Source organism: Hyla sarda, chromosome 2 (genome assembly GCF_029499605.1).
Source record: "Hyla sarda isolate aHylSar1 chromosome 2, aHylSar1.hap1, whole genome shotgun sequence".
In the NCBI taxonomy this organism is placed as follows: Eukaryota; Metazoa; Chordata; class Amphibia; order Anura; family Hylidae; genus Hyla; species Hyla sarda.
In genome coordinates, this window is record NC_079190.1 from 292,837,859 (window position 1) to 292,857,277 (window position 19,419).

At 43.3% G+C, this 19,419-nt stretch overlaps 1 protein-coding gene across 1 annotated transcript in view; it reads right to left on the bottom strand.

Annotated features, from left to right (window-relative positions):
• NECTIN3 (nectin cell adhesion molecule 3) overlaps positions 1 to 19,419 on the bottom strand; it is a 163,896-nt gene that overhangs the window by 21,254 nt on the left and 123,223 nt on the right. The window contains exon 6 of the mRNA XM_056557494.1: positions 5,704 to 5,836. Coding sequence (XP_056413469.1) covers positions 5,704 to 5,836 — 133 coding nt within the window. The remainder of the gene's footprint in view (positions 1 to 5,703; positions 5,837 to 19,419) is intronic.

Here is a 19,419-nt window from a genome sequence, read left to right on the forward strand (position 1 = left end):
CTGTTTGGATGTAAACTGCCTCCCATCCTTATAGATTTTTTGCTTGAAGATGCTCAAAAGGTTCTCAATAAGATTTAGGTCAGGGGAGGATGGAGGCCACATCATGACTTTCTCTCCATTTATCCCCATAGCAGTCATTGATGCAGAGATATTCTTTGCAGCATGAGATGAGATGATTTTATTATAGAAAGTATAGTTCTTCCTTCTGTACCAGTCAGTCAGAAACTCCACATACTTTGCAGAGGTAATCTTTACACCTTCGGGGACCCTAAATGGGCCGACCAGCTCTCTTCCCATCATTCCGGCCCAGAACATGACTCCACCACCGCCTTGCTGAAGTTGCAACCTTGTTGGAATAGGGTGGCCATCCACCAACTATCCACTACTCCATCCATCTGGACCATCCAGGGTTGCATGGCACTTATCAGTGAACAGGACTGTTTGAAAATTAGTCTTCATGTATTATTCTGCCCAATGCAGCCGTTTCTGCTTGTGAGCATTGGTTAGTGGTGGCCGAATAGAAGGTTTATGCACAGATTTTTTATTCAAGACTCTGGAGGACTCTACACCTTGATGTCCGTGGGACTCCAGAGCAGCTTCAAATATCTGTTTGCTGCTATGTAATGGTATTTTAGCAGCTGCACTTTTGATCCGATGCATGTATCTGCAAGAACCCGCTTGTGCTCTGAATCAGCCACAAATCTCTTAATAGTGCGATGATCACGCTTAAGTTTTCATGAAATATCTAATGTTTTCATACCTCGTCCAATGCATTGAACTATTTCACTCTATTCGGCAGAAGAGAGATCCACCTTTAGTAGTTTTTCCTTAAATTGGGCTCACCTGGCAATCTAATTATCACAGGTGTCCGAGATTGTTTTCAGTGATCAAAAGAGCCCTGAGACACAATGCCAGCCATGAGTTAAACTGAAAAACAAACTATTTAATCTTTGTGACACTGAAATAGAATTTGCATAATAACTTGGAACAGGGTGTAAAGAGGAGGATGTCAGCGGGCCTTCTGGTCTGAGCAGCTCAGGAGCAAGTGATGGTGACACAGAAACATTCTAGAACAGGGGCACAGTCGGGTGATGATGTACCTAGCTATTTACGGTATCCTGCCTGGAAATTCTTTACTATGTTACCAGATGCAGGAAAGCAGGCACGGTGCCATCTTTGCAAAGAGAAAGTGAGACACAGGCAGGGTCTCAATTTAGGAGTTAGCCCTCTATGTCAGCACCTCATGTATCACAAATCCTGGGTTGAAGTATACCTAGTCCACCAATGCCTGCTCACTGGATACTACTAGTAACATCAATCCACCATCACCCTACTTCCATCCAGGCCTACACATAAACAACCCATCATCCACATTAAAAGGGATCATTTTTGGCCCGCTTGGTAAAATCCATGCCATCTTTTTCACCTGCTAGACTAAGAACCTCTTGCTACTCCCAAAAAAGGAATAATGTTTGCACGCTTGGAAAAATCCATCCCGTCTTCTTCACTTACTATACTAAGAACCTCTTGCTACTCCCAAGAAAGGCATACTTTTTGACAAGCTGAGATAAAGCCAGAAATGTTCAAAAGTTTGCTCAACTCTATTCCCAACTAAAAGTCAGGCCTTCTCCATAGACAGCACATTTTCGGGATTTGCTTCTTCTGTGTCGTGCCCTCCTCCTCCCTGACCCGTCAGTTGTCCATTGGGGAATCCATGTCCTCCAGACAACAGTATTCTCCCAGTCACCCTGTTGTAGTGTGCCTCAATTCCTACCTGGCCAAGTTGTCAGTGGAAGAGGCTCTCCCATACCATCTTGTGGACTCCATGGTGTTCAGGCAACTAATGGGGTGTGCCCAACCAAGGTGGCGTGTACCTATTATTTTGCTGAGACAGCCATACCATGCACACCACGGTTGTACTGGGAGTAGTACCTACGGCCAGGGGCAATACCTGACCCCAAAAAAAGTTTTGCTCCATTTCTGTTGTCTCAGTGGGATTTCCCAGCCAGGCCTGCGCCGCCTGCCTGAGGCAAAATAAAAAAAATTTGTCTTTGCTTGTGCAACCACCCTGCAGCCAGCAAGGGCTGCTGGTCAAATTCAAATTTGTTGTGTTTGCATTTGCAACCACTAGGGGCGGACACAGACAGCAGAGGGCCCCTGTGCAAAGAATGTGCCTGGGCCCCCCCAGCACTGTGCCCCCTCATGTATCTAGACGCCACCTGAGTGCCCCATTTACCCTGTGTGTGTAATGTCGCCACCTGCCTTGTCCAGCACAGATCTGGGTGCAGCATCCCACAGGTGGATGGAACGGCTCCCGAGGTGGGCTCCGGGGGGCCCCTGTCCCTCTAAGTGTGCGGCCCAGGTCCGGGGAGTATCCCCCTTACACTTGCACCCTTGGACTTAGCATGACACCCCTCGGCGCCCCGCTCCAGCTACCTGGGCAGCTCCTGGCTCCCTGGCTCCATAGTGATAGAAGTGACTTACAGGCATGGCTGGACTGGGACCGGAAATAGGCCCAGGCATTTTAAAATAAGCAGACATTTTTATGACTGACTCATGGAACCCCCACCAATCACCTCAGTTCAAGTGCCTCCCCAGATGTTGGAAATCTGCAACTCCCATCACATCTGAAGAGCCTCAGGAATCATGGAAGTTGCCATTTTGCAACAGCTTGCGAGCCACAGATTGGGTTACAGCGTCTCCCATCATAACTATAGAATTTACTGTTACTACAGCTGATGGGACAGTCAGGAAAGTACACAATGATATCAGTGACTACAGCCGATGGGACAGTCAGTAGAATACACAATGATATCAGTTACCTGAGTGACGTCTTCTCTGTTGTCTTTACTTTTCTTCCTCGTCTGGTCCAGACACCAGGATGTCCTGCATCTTCTCTGCAGTGTCTGACACCTGGACATCAATGCTTCCTTAATTTGTCAGTAGATCCTAATCCTCTGTATGAAGACAATAAGCATTATATTTCTGCCAACCACTGTACCCCCTGAATATAATACAGCCAACTACTGTACCCCCTGAATATAATACTGCCACATACTGTACCCTCTTAATACAATACTGCCACCCACTGTACCCTTGAATATAATACTGCCAACCCCTGTACCCCAGAATATAATACTGTCACACACTGTACGCCTGAATATAATACTGCCAACCACTGTACCCCCTGAATACAAGATCTATCATAAATACACACAAACACACATATCTATCATACATATACACACATCCCTCCCTCTTCCTCGCTTTCCTTATCACGCATACTCCGCATCCCATCCTCGGTCTCCTCCCCACTCCATCATTCATCTTCTCATCACCTCAAACCCTATCTTCAGTCTCCTTATCACCCCTACACTCCATCCTTGGTCTCCTCATCACCCCATATACCCCAAGCTGGGTACTATGTGGCAACCAAATCCGCTGATCAGTCTGCTCCCGCCCACTACCACCCCACAGACCCCCCCCCCCCCCCCCCAAAAAAAAAAAAAAAAAAAAAAAAACAGTCCTTGGTCTCCTCATCATCTTTACTCCGCTGACCATAAAAAGGATAGGAGATAAGATGTCCAATCACCGGGGTCCTGTTGCTGGGGACCCCTGCGATCTCCAGCACGGCAACCCAGTCATCTGTGCATGGACTAGCCGACACACCTAGACAGACATGAATGGAGGGGGCATGGCGTAACATCATGAATGCGGAAGGTCCAAGCTTCCGTGTCCACGACGACACTGCTGCCGGGCCGGAGATCGTGGGCGTCCCCAGCGGCAGAACCACCGTGATCAGACATCTTATCCCCTATCCAAAGGATAAGATGTTTCCGGGGTAGTACCCATTTAACTCCAAATCAAACGGTATGCAAGAATACAGGAAGGTTACTTTGAAGGAACTGAAAAACAAAAATGTACTTACCAAAATGTTTATTTTCTGAAGTCCATAGGCAGCACAATAAACAAAATAGGGTCTGTAGATGTTCATTGTGTCTATACGCAATGATCATCTCCATATCCTATTCTGACCTTTGCGGATGTCTTTCTACAGGGAGATGGCGCCTGAGGTCTCTTTTCCTATCTATAAACTGGTGTCATCTTATACTGTACAGCAGAAAGAACAGCAAGTCTCTTATTAGTTTTAGGCTTAGTGGTGAAAACTGCATGATTTAAGGATTATTTTATAATATAGATAGTAAAATGGAAAATTTGAAAGAACCATGAAAAAGTCTTAAAATATATGTTTAACATGTAAAATTTATTTAAACAGTAGGTCCTTTTGTCATGAAACACTCTCTTTAAATGGGCACTGTCATTCGCAAAAAAGGCTTATTACGTATTAGGGTTATGCTGCGAGTTTAAAGGTGTACTCTACTTCTAGACATTTTATGCCCTTTCCAAAGGATAGGGGATAAGATGTCTGATCGCCGAGGTCCCGATGTTGGGGACCCCTGCGATCTCGGCTACGGCACCTCAGATATCTGGTGCATGGAGCGAACTTCGCTCTGTGCCGGATGACTGGCCATTCTGAGGCTTGTGACATCACGGCCACGCCTCCTCAATGCAAGTCTATATGAGGGGGCATGACGGCGTTATGCCCCCTCCCATAGACTTGCATTGAGGGTGTGTGGCCGTAATGCCACGGGCCTCTGGCACTGCACCCGATGCTCTAAACCAATGCCGGGTGCAGCAGGGAGATCGCTGGGGTCCCCAGCAGCAGGACCCCCAAGATCAGGCACCTTATCTCCTATCCTTTGGATAGGGGATAAGATGTCTAGGGGTGGAGAACCCCTTTAACTTCACTACAGGATCACTGTAGAAACAACTGGATTCTGAGCTTGTGACCAATAATCCGAAACCACATTGTGGCCGCATTATGATCAGCTCATACTCGCCCAGCAAATAAGACAAATTTCCACATTAACTATGTGGTGTCCTTTGAGCTGACTAGGGTACAAAGCCATCAAAGGTGTTCCTGGCAATCCTGAATCATTGCAAACAACTCCTCGCATGGGCCAAGTAAAGATGTTAATGGACCTTTGACATCACAGAAGGTTATCTTGAGAGACAAGTACATTTTCTGCTGGGTCTTCATCTCACATAAACATCATGAAGCCATGTCTTCTGTGGATGCAACAATGGGGTAACAGGCCAGTGGAGGCAGTGCCATGATCTGGGGGAGTGTTTTTGGGACATGCCATGGGACCAATCAACACATTACAATCTTTTTATGAGCTTGGATCACTTGGGAGTAGTTTGAAAAACATGAGTCCCACAAATTCCAGTCCATCGCATACCTTTGCGCTTAAAGTGATTTAATGGGTTGTTGCTCTTAATGCACTGGTATCTGTATACAGGGGCAATAATGTATTTAATGTTAACTGTGACTGCACAATAAAACATAAATAAATAACTAAACAAACAAACAACTGCACAAGGAGGAGGGCAATGGAATTGAAGGAGTGTATTGCTTTATATTTCATTGATATGTGCAGCAAAGGTTGCTATAAGTTGATGTATAATGATGGGGGTTGGTGGTCCATGATGGTATTTGATTTTTCCCTGAAATTACAAGTGCACTTTAAGGAATTAAAACACTAACTTTTTGGGAAACAGTCTTAGAAACCTGTTTAAGATTTGATGTTTTATGTCCTCAATGACTGGTTTCTCTGAAAAATATTATTAATTAATACTTACTTGGTATTACGATATGCACTTTTCTTTCCAGGGGTTAGAATCACTATGAAAATTGTTATGAAGAAAAGCGCTAGGACAGCTCCTATTATTGCCCCCGCTGCTGACAAGGATGATGTGTCCTTTAATGGGTAATCTGTAGGATAACATATTAAGGGGGTGTAAGTTTGGTTGAATCATTTCAATACCACTTGTTTTGTGTTTAGTCTTGATAAGCAAGTCTAGTTTGTTCTTGAAAGGTTACAAGTTACATGACAAAAAGACATAAATAAATAAATAACATACTAGTAGTAAAGAACAAAAACACTCTTTGAAGTGTTTTCAAGCTTCAAGCACTCCTGGATAAAGCTTCTCCTTGCGTAACGCGTTGGAGGTCTGGTGTGGAACTGGGGTGAGTCCTGATAACTGGATGAGTCTGTTGCTACATCTCTTTTTATTTGAGTGTGTTTGGAAAGTAGCAAGCCTGCTCTTCTGGATGCACTACTGCACTTTATCTTAACTTAAAGGGGTATTCCTGGAAAAAAAACTTTTTTATATATATCAACTGGCTCCAGAAAGTTAAACAGATTTGTAAATTACTTCTATTAAAAAATCTTAATCCTTTCAGTACTTATGAGCTTCTGAAGTTATGGTTGCTCTTTTCTGTCTATGTGCTCTTTGATGACACGTGTCTCGGGAACCGCCCAGTTTAGAAGCAAATCCCCATAGCAAACCTCTTCTAAACTGGGCGGTTCCCGAGACAGGTGTCATCAGAGAGGATTTAGACAGAAAAGAACAACCTTAACTTCAGAAGCTCATAAGTACTGAAAGGATTTAGATTTTTTAATAGAAGTAATTTACAAATCTGTTTAACTTTCTGGAGCCAGTTGATTTATAAAAAAAAGTTTTTTCCTGGATAACCCCTTTAAGCTGTGCTTGTTTTTCCCTGTACAACTTCTTGGGAGCTGTTTGGGCCTTTAAAGGAGTGTATACTTATATCTTACTAAAGCACCTTATGCTTTTTGTATTGGACTGCGGTTTTACCTTGTAGCCTCACTTCTTGAACAGACATACAGTTGACCACTATACCAGGACTTTCATCCCGGTATCCCTGTGTATATACATGTATTTTCTCCACGCTATTTGTTATCCCTTATATATGTTTTTAATGTTTTTTGTATGCTAATAAAGGTTTACTGATTAACTCTATACTTTACTTTACTATACCATGTTTTTTTTTTTTTTTTTTTTTAGGGGGGGGGTCGGTGCGTTTTCACAACTGTAGGTGTATACATTGTATTATATAATTAACCTCAATTACATGTACTAATTAACTCCTTAAGGACTCAGGACGTACCGGTACGTCCTGAGCACAGCTCCCGGTGTTTAAAACGGGGTCACGCCGTGACCCCGCATCACACCGGGTCGGTCCCGGCTGCTAATCATAGCCGGGACCCTGGGCTAACAGTGCGTGGCACCGATCGTTGTGCCGTGCGCTGTTAACCCTTCAGACGCTGCAATCAAAGTTGACCGCCGCGTCTGAAAGTGAAACTAAACGCTTCCCGGCAGCTCAGTAAAAATAAAATCGCGATGTTCCGATCAGCTGGGACGCAGGCGGAGGTCTCCTTACCTGTGTCCGCGGCGTCCGATCGGGGTTTGATTGCTCCAAACCTGAGCTACAGGCTAGAGCATTCGAGCCCCTATCTCGCTGATCCATGCAGAGCTATGGCTCTGCAGGGATCAGCATAGGAGATCAGTGTGTGCAGTGCTATAGGTCCCTATGGGAGCTATAATACTGCAAAAAAAAGTGGAAAAAAAAAGTTAACAAAGGTCATTTAACCCCTTCCCTATTAAAAGTTTGAATCACCCCCCTTTTCCCATAAAAAAAAACTGTGTAAATAAAAATAAACATATGTGGTATCGCCGCGTGCGTAAATGTCCGATCTATAAAAATATATCATTAATTAAAGTGCACGGTCAATGGCGTCCGCGCAAAAAAATTCCAAAGTCCAAAATAGCGTATTTTTGGTCACTTTTTATATCATAAAAAAATGAATAAAAAGCGATCAAAAAGTTCGATCAATACAAAAATGGTACTGCTAAAAACTTCAGAACACGGCGCAAAAAATGAGCCCTCATACCGACCTGTACGCGGAAAAATAAAAAAAGTTATAGGGGTCAGAAGATGACAATTTTAAACGTATACATTTTCATGCATGTAGTTAGGATTTTTTTCAGAAGTACAACAAAATCAAACCTATATAAGTAGGGTATCATATTAATCGTATGGACCTACAGAATAAAGATAAGGTGTCATTTTTACCGAAAAATGCACTGCGTAGAAATGGAAGCCCCCAAAAGTTACAAAATTAAATTTTTTCTTTTTCAATTTTGTCGCACAATGATTTTTTTTCCCGTTTCGCCGTGAATTTTTTGGTAAAATGACTAATGTCACTGCAAAGTAGAATTGGTGGCGCAAAAAATAAGCCATCAAATGGAATTTTATGTGCAACATTGAAAGAATTATGATTTTTAGAAGGTGATGAGGAAAAAATGAAAATGCAAAAACGGAAAAATGCTGAGTCCTTAACCCCTTAAGGACCCAGCCAATTTTCACTGTAGGACACGGCCATCTGACCACTGTCACATTAAACATTAATAACTCTGGGATGCTTTTAACTTTCATTCTCATTCCGAGATTGCTTTTTCGTGACATATTCTACTTTATGTTAGTGGTAAAATTTTGTCGATACTTGCATCATTTCTTGGTGAAAAATTCCAAAATTTCGCATATTTTTTTTACTTTGAAGCTCTCTGCTTATAAGGAAAATGAATATTCCAAATAAATGATATATTGATTCACATATACAATATGTCTACTATATGTTTCCATCATAAAAACACAAAACTACAACTCCCAGCATGTACTGACAGACCGTGCATGCTGGGAGTTGTACTTTTGCAACAGCTGGAGGCACACTGGTTGGAAAACCTTCAGTTAGGTTCTGTTATCTAACTCAGTATTTTCCAACCAGTGTGCCTCCAGCTGTTGCAAAACTACAACTCCCAGCATGTTCTGATCACCAAAGGGCATACTGGGAGATGTAGTTATGCAACAGCTGGAGGGCTACAGTTTTAGAGACCACTGCAAAGTGATCTCCAAACTGTGGTCCTCCAGCTGTTGCAAAACTACAAATCCCAGCATGCCGAGACAGCTGTTTGGGCATTCTGGGATTTGCAGTTTTGCAACATCTGGAGGGCTACAGTTTTAGAGAAAGAGGGCAGGGTCCAGCTCCCAGGAAAACGGATAAAATGCAAAATTTTAATTCAAGCCATTAAAATTGAGTGAACAAAAATAGAGGGGGGAGATAAAATCATAGCAGAAACGCCGACGCGTTTCGGACCATATAGTCCTTAATCATGCCATGATTAAGGACTATATGGTCCGAAACGCGTCGGAGTTTCTGCTATGATTTTATCTCCCCCCTCTATTTTTGTTCACTCAATTTTAATGGCTTGAATTAAAATTTTGCATTTTATCCGTTTTCCTGGGAGCTGGACCCTGCCCTCTTTCTTCATCCCAAGTCTTCACTCCAAACGTGCGGTTGGATGTTGTCCGTGCTTCCTACCTACATTTGAAATCCTTCTCTTTTCAAGAACTCATATGGTGGTGAGCTGGTTTTCCATTTCCATTGACTTTTTGCTACAGTTTTAGAGACCACTGCAAAGTGATCTCCAAACTGTGGTCCTCCAGCTGTTGCAAAACTACAAATCCCAGCATGCCCGGAAAGCAAACAGCTGTTTGGGCATGCTAGGAGTTGTAGTTTTGCAAGATCTGGAGGGCTACAGTTTAGGGACCACTTTATAGTGGTCTCAAACTGTAGCCCTCCAGCTGTTGCAAAACTACATATTCCAGCATGCCCAAACAGCTGTCTGGGCATGCTGGGAGTTGTAGTTTTGCAACATCTGGAGGGCTACAGTTAGAGACCACTATCTAGTGGTCTCAGACTGTACCCTCCAGATGTCGCTAGGCAACTCACCGGCTTCCGTAGGATCCAGCCGCACGACGTCGCCGCCCGCCGATCTCCGTCGCCCGCAGCCTCCGGATCGGTAAGTGGATCTTCGGCGCCGGTCTCTGTCAGGTTTCCCCGTCCTGCCCCGCCTATTGTGGGTGGGCAGGACGGGGAAAACTAAAGTAAACCCCCCGCCCCCGATCTGCTATTGGTGGTCATGTCTAGACCACCAATAGCAGGGATAGGAGGGGTGGCACCCCTGCCACCTCACTCCTATCTCTTCAGGGGGTTGTGGGTGTCATAGACACCCGCGATCCCCCTTCTATTCCGGGTCACCAGAGACCCATAATGACCCGGAATCACGCAAATCGCAAGTGTGAATTCACTTGCGATTTGCCGCGTTCGCCGACATGGGGGTGTCTGATGACCCCCCTGGGCCTTTGCACGGGATGCCTGCTGAATGATTTCAGCAGGCATCCCGGTCCGATCCCCACCCGGTGCGCGGTACCAGGGTGTCATGACGTACACGTACGTCAAGGGTCCTTAAGGGGTTAACAGAGCCTAAATAGCTTGTTCACACTGGTGTGGTGCTGTGCGGTGTCCGTGTCTGCCGTGGCGCCGTGTCTGCGGGGGGTGCGGCCCATAGACTGGTTTGAGTGGCATTGGGGCCGCTCTGCCGGTGGGTCGCTCCCCCCTGTGGGCATTGGTGTCGCGGCGGTGGTGGTCGCCGCCCAGTGCTGCGCCATTTTATGCTAGGGACGTTAGGGACCCACTCTGAATAGGTGGCCTTGACGTGGCGAGTGGGCTTGTACTTTTTGATCAAAAATGTATACTAACAACCTGTTAGTTTTTGATATTATGCTGAGAAGCAATCAGATCATTATACAAAATTGTAGATGTGCACCATGTCTGTTTTTCTACCCGAATTCACTTCGAGCCTAAATAGGGGTAGGGTCCTATAGGTTAATTTAGTCATGATAAGCAAGTCTAGTTCATTCTTGAAAGGTTACAAGTTATATGACAAAAAGAGATAAATAAATAAAATACTGGTAGTAAAGAACAAAAACACTTTTTTAAGTGTTTTCAAGCTTCTGACCAGGTAATTTTCAGACTAGAAAGTTTGGTTTGCTAGGCTTGCAAAACTTTTGGAAAATGTTTAGTATGTGGAGTCTGGAGAGCATAAAAGTCTCAAAACACATGTATAACACTGTCTAAGAGCTCTAAAACCCTGTATAAACTGCGAAGGTAACCTATGAGTGTATTCAAGTCGTTTTAAAGTGGATTTAAGGGGGTACTCCCCTGGAAACCATTTTTTTAAATCAGCTGTTGCCAGAAAGTTAAACAGATTTGTAAATTACTTCTATTTAAAAATCTTATTCCTTCCAGTACTTATCAGCTGCTGAATACTACAGAGGAAGTTCTTTTTCTTTTTGAATTTTCTTTCTGTCTGACTACAATGCTCTCTTCTGACACCTCTGTTCATTTTGTAAACTGTCCGGAGCAGGATAGGTTTGCTATGGGGATTTGATCCTACTCTGGACAGTTCCTTAAATGCACAGAGGTGTCAGCAGAGAGCACTGTGGTCAGATAGAAAAAAAAAATAAAAAAAATTAGCTTCCTCTAGAACATACAGCAGCTGATAAGTACTGGAAGGATTAAGATTTTTAAATAGAAGTCATTTACAAATCTGTTTAACTTTCTGTCACCAGTTGATTTAAAAAAAATGTTTTCCATTGGAGTACCCCTTTAACCTCTTAAGGACGCAGGGCGTATGGATACGCCCTGCATCCCGAGTCCTTAAGGACGCAGGGCGTATCCATACGCCCGTGGGAATTCCGGCCCCCACCGCTAGCCGGTTGGGGACCAGAGCCGGATGCCTGCTGAAATCGTTCAGCAGGCATCCCGGCATATCGCCCAGGGGGGTCATTATGTCCCCCCATGTCGGCGATCGCCGCAGATCGCTGGACAATTCAGTCCAGCGATCTGCGGCGATTCCGGGTCAATCGGGTCTCCAGTGACCCGGTGACCCGGAATAACTGGCTGTTCGGGGCCGTCTCTGACTTTTGGAAGACACCAGAGGGCTTCAAAGTTGCGCAGCAATTTTCCAATTTTTCACAAAATTTTGAAACTCGCTTTTTTTCAGGGACCAGTTCAGGTTTGAAGTGGATTTGAAGGGTCTTCATATTAGAAATACCCCATAAAGGACCCCATTATAAAAACTGCACCCCCGAAAGTATTCAAAATGACATTCAGTAAGCGTTTTAACCCTTTACGGGTTTCACAGGAATAGCAGCAAAGTGAAGGAGAAAATACACAATCTTCCTTTTTTACACTCGCTTGTTCTTGTAGACCCAATTTTTGAATATTTGCAAGGGGTAAAAAGGAGAAAATTTTTACTTGTATTTGAAACCCAATTTCTCCAATACCTCATATGTCCATGTTAATTGTTCAGCGGGCGCAGTAGAGGGCTCAGAAGGGAAGGAGCGTCAAATGGTTTTTGGGGGGCATGTCACCTTTAGGAAGCCCCTATGGTGCCAGAACTGCAAAAAACCCCACATGGCATACCATTTTGGAAACTAGACCCCTCGGGGAACGTAACAAGGGGTAATGTGAACCTTAATACCCCACAGGTGATTCACGACTTTTGCATATGTAAAAAAAAAAAAAAATTTTTTTACCTAAAATGCTTGGTTTCCCTAAAGTTTTACATTTTTAAAAAGGGTAATAGCAGACGAAGGTTGCGTACCGAAACGTACGTTGGAGTGGTGCTGTCCCGGTCTCTGCTGATTGCTGCTGTACTCTGGTATATCGCTATACTGATTTGTATCCCTACAATGTTATGTTTGTTTACATGCACACTGCACTTTATTTTGCATGTTATATATATATAATTTTTTTGCTCTCACTGTGAGATTTATATACATGTTTCCTACATGCTGCTAAACATCCTGTTTTTGCAAATTTGTGTACAAGATTATTGTATCTTTTCTATCTCATTGTGGTGGATCCAGTAATATATACACTATACCCAGCCTTCATTGCAGAGCCGGTGACACCACCTTTTAGCCTTATTCCTCCTTGAAAAATAATATTTTTAACTAATATATATACAATCTTTATGTACTTACATTCCACGGAATTAATAAAATGATATACGTTTTATAAGTGACTCCGTTTTTCTCTTTCTTGTTATTTGTCTTCCAAAAGTAAAAACTCATCAATTTTATGATGCAAATATAAAGTAGACATATTGTATATGTGAATAAAATTTTTTTTTATTTTGAATATCCATTTTCCTTACAAGCAGAGAGCTTCAAAGTTAGAAAAATGCAAAATTTTCAAAATTTTCATCAAATTTTGGGATTTTTCACCAAGAAAGGATGCAAGTTACCAAAAAATTTTACCACTACGTTAAAGTAGAATATGTCACGAAAAAACAATCTCGGAATCAGAATGATAACTAAAAGCATCCCAGAGTTATTAATGTTTAAAGTGACAGTGGTCAGATTTGCAAAAAATGGCCGAGTCCTTAAGGTGAAAAAGGGCTCAGTCCTTAACCCCTTAAGGACCGGAGGTTTTTCCGTTTTTGCATTTTCGTTTTTTGCTCCTTGCCTTTAAAAAATCATAACTCTTTCAAATTTACACCTAAAAATCCATATGATGGCTTATTTTTTGCGCCACCAATTCTACTTTGTAATGACATCAGTCATTATGGCCAAAAATCTATGGTGAAGCGGGAAAAAAAATCATTGTGCGACAAAATTGAAAAAAAAACGCTGTTTTGTAACTTTTGGGGGCTTCCGTTTCTACGTAGTACATTTTTCGGTAAAAATGACACCTGATATGTATTCTGTAGGTCCATACGATTAAAATGATACCCTACTTATATAGATTTGATTTTGTCGGACTTCTGGAAAAAATCATAACTACATGCAGGAAAATTAATACGTTTAAAATTGTCATCTTCTGACCCCTATAACTTTTTTATTTTTCCGTGTATGGGGTGGTATGAGGGCTCATTTTTTGCGCCGTAATCTGAAGTTTTTAGCGGTACCATTTTTGCATTGATAGGACTTATTGATCACTTTTTATTCATTTTTAAATGATATAAAAAGTGACCAAAAATGCACTATTTTGGACTTTGGAATTTTTTGGCGCGCACGCCATTGACCGAGCAGTTTAATTAATGATATATTTTTATAATTCGGACATTTCCGCACGCGGTGATACCACATATGTTTATTTTTATTTTTATTTACACTGTGTTTTTTTTTTATTGGAAAAGGGGGGTGATTCAAACTTTTAATAGGGGAGGAGTTAAATGATCTTTGTTCACTTTTTTTTTCACTTTTTTTTTGCAGTGTTATAGGTCCCATAGGGACCTATAACACTGCACACACTGATCTTCTATGTTGATCACTGGTTTCTCATAAGAAACCAGTGATCAACGATTCTGCCGGATGACTGCTCATGCCTGGATCTCAGGCACTGAGCAGTCATTCGGCGATCGGACAGCGAGGAGGCAGGTAGGGGCCCTCCCGCTGTCCTGTCAGCTGTTCGGGATGCCGCGATTAGCCGCGGCTATCCCGAACAGCCCGACTGAGCTAGCCGGGAACTTTCACTTTCACTTTTAGCCGCGCGGCTCAGCTTTGAGCGCGCGGCTAAAGGGTTAATATCGCGCGGCGCCGCGATCGGCGCTGCGCGCTATTAGAGGCGGGTCCCGGCTTCACTATGACGCCGGGCCCGCCATGATATGACGCGGGGTTACTGTGTAACCCCGCGTTATATCAGAAGAGCAGGACCAAGGACGTACCGGTACGTCCTTGGTCCTTAAGGGGTTAAGGGGTTAAGGTTAAAGGGGTATTCCAGGCCAAAACTTTTTTTTTATATATCAACTGACTCCGGAAAGTTAAACAGATTTGTAAATTGCTTCTATTAAAAAATCTTAATCCTTCCAATAGTTATTAGCTTCTGAAGTTGAGTTGTTGTTTTCTGTCTAACTGCTCTCTGATGACTCACGTCCCGGGAGCTGTGCAGTTCCTATGGGGATATTCTCCCATCATGCACAGCTCCCGGGAAGTGACATCATCATTGAGCAGTTAGACAGAAAACTTCAGAAGCTAATAACTATTGGAAGGATTAAGATTTTTTAATAGAAGTAATTTACAAATCTGTTTAACTTTCCGGAGCCAGTTGATATATATATAAAAAGGTTTTGCCTGGAATACCACTTTAAGTTTTTGATAAAGTTATGGTTACATGCGGTAACTCATGGTAAGTAACAGTTTGTTTAAAAACACACTGTGCTAGCAGATTTTGTATGCTTTTTAAAAGGTAAACTGTTCACCCACACTAAACCCAATACACTGGCCTCCACTGTGCAGTTCCCTGAATACGGCATGGGAACTTCGGAAGCTGATATCTCAGGACCTACTGAAGCAATTCAAGTAAGTGACCCCTCTATGGAATCCTGTTCACCCACACTATAAGTATATTGGGTTTAGTGTGGGTGAACAGGCTGACAGTTTTCCTTTAACCCCTTAAGGACCCAGCCCAAATATACCTTAAGGACCCGGCCATTGTTTGAACATCTGACCACTGTCACTTCAAGCATTAATAACTCTGGGATGCTTTTACCTTTCATTCTGATTCCGAGTTTGTTTTTTCGTGACATATTCTACTTTATGGTAGTGGTAACATTTTGCCGATACTTGTTTCATTTCTTGGTGAAAAATTCCAAAATTTGATGACATTTTTTTTTTTAACTTTGAAGCTCTCTGCTTATAAGGAAAATGGATATTCCATATAAATTATACATTGATCCACATATACAATATGTCTACTTTATGTTTGCATCATAAAGTTGACATATTTTTACTTTTGGAAGACACCAGAGGGCTTCAAAGTTCAGCAGCAATTTTCCAATTTATCACAAAATTTTTAAAATTGGAATTTTTCAAAGACCAGTTCAGTTTTGAAGTGGATTTGAAGGGCCTTCATATTAGAAATACCCCACAAATTACCCAATTATAAAAACTGCACCCCTCAAAGTATCCAAAATGACATTCAGTAAGTGTGTTAACCCTTTAGTTGTTTCACAGGAATAGCAGCAAAGTGAAGGAGAAAATTCAAAATCTTAATTTTTTACACTCGCATGTTCTTGTAGACCCAGTTTTTGAATTTTTACAAGTGGTTATAGGAGAAAAAGCCCCCCACAATTTGTAACCCAATTTCTCTCGAGTAAGGAAATCACTCATGTGTGTATGTCAAGTGTTCGGTGGGCGCAGTAGAGGGCTCAGAAGGGAAGCAGCAACAATGGGATTTTGGAGAGTGAATTTTGCTGAAATGGTTTTTGGGGGGCATGTCACATTTAGGAAGCCCCTATGGTGCCAGAACAGCAGAAAATCCCACATGGCATTCCATTTTGAAAACTACACCCCTCAAGGCACGTAACAAGAGGTACAGTGAGCCTTAACTACCCACAGGTGTTTGACGACTTTTTGTTAAAGTTGTTAAAGTTGGACGTGTAAATGAAATAAATGCAGTTTTTTCCCTAAATTTAACATTTTTACAAGGGGTAATAGGAGAAAATGACCCCCAAAATTTCTAACCCCATTTCTTCTGAGTATGGAAATACCCAGGGTGTGGACGTCAAGTGCTCTGCTGGTGAACTACAATGCTCAGAAGAGAAGGAGCGCCATTGAGCTTTTGGAAAGAGAATTCGATTGTAATGGAAGTCAGGGGTCAGGGGCCATGTGCGTTTACAAAGCCCCCCCCCCCCCCCCGTGGTGCCAGAACATTGGACCCCCCCACATGTGACCCCATTTTGGAAACTACACCCCTCACAGAATTTAATAAGGGGTGCAGTGAGTATTTACACCCCACTGGCGTTTGACAGATCTTTGGAACAGTGGGCTGTGCAAATGAAAAATTTTATTTTTCATTTTCATGGACAACTGTTCCAAAAATCTGTCAGAAACCTGTGGGGCATAAATGCTTACTGTACCCCGTATTACATTACGTGAGAGTTGTAGTTTCCAAAATGGGGTCACATGTAGGGGGGGTCCATTGTTCAGGCACTATGGGGGCTTTGTAAACACACAAATTTTCGTACAAATTTCGTACAAATTTTCTCTTCAAAATCCCAATGGCGCTCCTTCTGTTCTGAGCATTGTAGTGCGCCAGCAGAGCACTTTACATCCACATATGGGGTATGTTCTCACTCAGAAGAAATGGGGCTACAAATTTTGGGGGGATTTTTTCCTATTTTCCCTTGCGAAAAAGAAAAATTTAGGGTAACACCAGCATTTTAGTGAAAAAAAAATATTTTTTCATTTTCCCATCCAACTTTAATGAAAATTTGTCAAACACCTGTGGGGTGTTAAGGCTCACTATATCCATTGTTACATTCCGTGAGGGGTGTAGTTACCAAAATGGGGTCACATGTGGGTATTTATTTTTTTGTGTTTATGTCAGAACCGCTGTAAAATCAGCCCCCCCTGTGCAAATCACCAATTTAGGCCTCAAATGTACATGATGGGCTCTCACTTCTGAGCCTTGTTGTGCGCCCGCAGAACATTTTACGCCCACATATGGGTATTTCCGTACTCAGGAGAAATTGCGTTACAAATTTTGGGGGGCTTTTTTTCCTTTTACTGCTTGTGAAAATAAAAATTATGGGGCAACACCAGCATGTTAGTGTAAAATTTTAAATTTTTTTACACTACCAGGCTGGTGTAGCCCCCTACTTTTCCTTTTCATAAGAGGTAAAAGGAGAAAAAGCCCCCCAAAATTTGTAGTGCAATTTCTCCCGAGGACGGGAATACCCCATATGTGGCACTAAACTGTTTCCTTGAAATACGACAGGGCTCCGAAGAGAGAGAGCGCCATGCGCATTTGAGGACTAAATTAGGGATTGCATAGGGGTGCCTCCAGCTGTTGCTAAATTCCCAGCATGCCTGGACAGTCAGTGGGAGTTGTTGTTTTGCAACAGCTGGAGGCTCCGTTTTGGAAACACTGCCATACAATACGTTTTTCATTTTTATTGGGGGGACAGTGTAAGGGGGTGTATATGTTGTGTTTTACCCTTTATTTTGTGTTAGTGTAGTGTAGTGTTTTTAGGGTACATTTGCACTGGCGTGTAACAGTGAGTTTCCCGCTAGGAGTTTGCGCTGCGGCGAAAAATTTGCCGCAGCCAAAACTTGAAGCAGGAAATTTAATGTAAACCTGCCTGTGTGAATGTACCCTGTACATTCACATGGAGGGGGCAAACCTCCAGCTGTTTCAAAACTACAATTTCCAGCATGCACTGAAAGACCGTGCATGCTGGGAGTTGTACTTTTGCAACAGCTGGAGGCACACTGGTTGGAAAACCTTCAGTTAGGTTCTGTAGCCTAACTCAGTATTTTCCAACCAGTGTGCCTCCAGCTGTTGCAAAACTACAACTCCCAGCATGTACTGATCACCGAAGGGCATGCTGGGAGATGTAGTTATGGAACAGCTGGAGGTACACAACTACAACTTCGAGCATGCCGAGACAGCTGTTTGCTGTCTGGGCATGCTGGGATTTGCAGTTTTGCAGCATCTGGAGGGCTGCAGTTTCTAGACCAGGGCACAGTGATCTACAAACTATGGAACTCCAGATGTTGCAAAACTACAAATCCCAGCATGCCCAGACAGCAAACAGCTGTTTGGGCATGCTAGGAGTTGTAGTTTTGCAAGATCTGGATTGATATAGTTTAGAGACCATTGTATAGTGGTCTCAAACTGTAGCCCTCCAGCTGTTGCAAAACTACATATTTCAGCATGCCCTAACAGCTGTCTGGGCATGCTGGGAGTTGTAGTTTTGCAACATCTGGAGGGCTACAGTGTAGAGACCACTTTATAGTGGTCTCAGACTGCAGCCCTCCAGATCAACTTACCGGCTTCCGTAGGATCCAGGGAGCCGTCCTCTACTTCCGCACGACGTCGCCGCCCGCCGATCACCGTCGCCCACAGCCTCCGGATGAGTAAGTGATCTTCGGCGTTCTGCCCCGCCTATTGTGGGCTGGCAGGACAGGGAAAACGAAAGTTAACCCCCTGCCCCCGATCTACTATTGGTGGTCGCGTCTAGACCACCAATAGCAGGGATAGGAGGGGTGGCACCCCTGCCACCTCACTCCTATCCCTTCAGGGGGATCGTAGGTGTCTTAGACAACCGCGATCCCCCTTATATTCCGGGTCACCGGGTCACTATAGACCCGTATGACCCAGAATAGGCGCAAATCGCAAGTGTGAATTTACTTAAGATTTGCGCCAATCGCCGACATAGGGGGGTCTGATGACCCCCCTGGTCATTTGCGCGGGGTGCCTGCTGATAGATATCAGCAGTCCCCCCGGTCCGGTCCCCGGGGACCGAAATTCCCACGGGCGTATGGATACGTCCTGGGTCCTTAAGTACCAGAAATCCAGGGCGTATCCATACGCCCTAGGTCCTTAAGGGGTTAACATTAAAATGAAGGTGCATGAAGTGTTACTGGTTGTTGGCAGATGCTTGTGGATGTTAAAATTGCACACAAAGGAATAGGATGACGCAATGGCTTTTTTTTTTTTTAAAGCATTCCAAAAAGATCCCTTTTTGGCAACAGGTAGCAACAGGTTTTCAGTCTGGCAAGTGATGACACCACGTTTTAAAAATTCCTCATTTTGGGAGTTGCAACAGGAATGGTGTAGCAAAATAGTGAAGAAT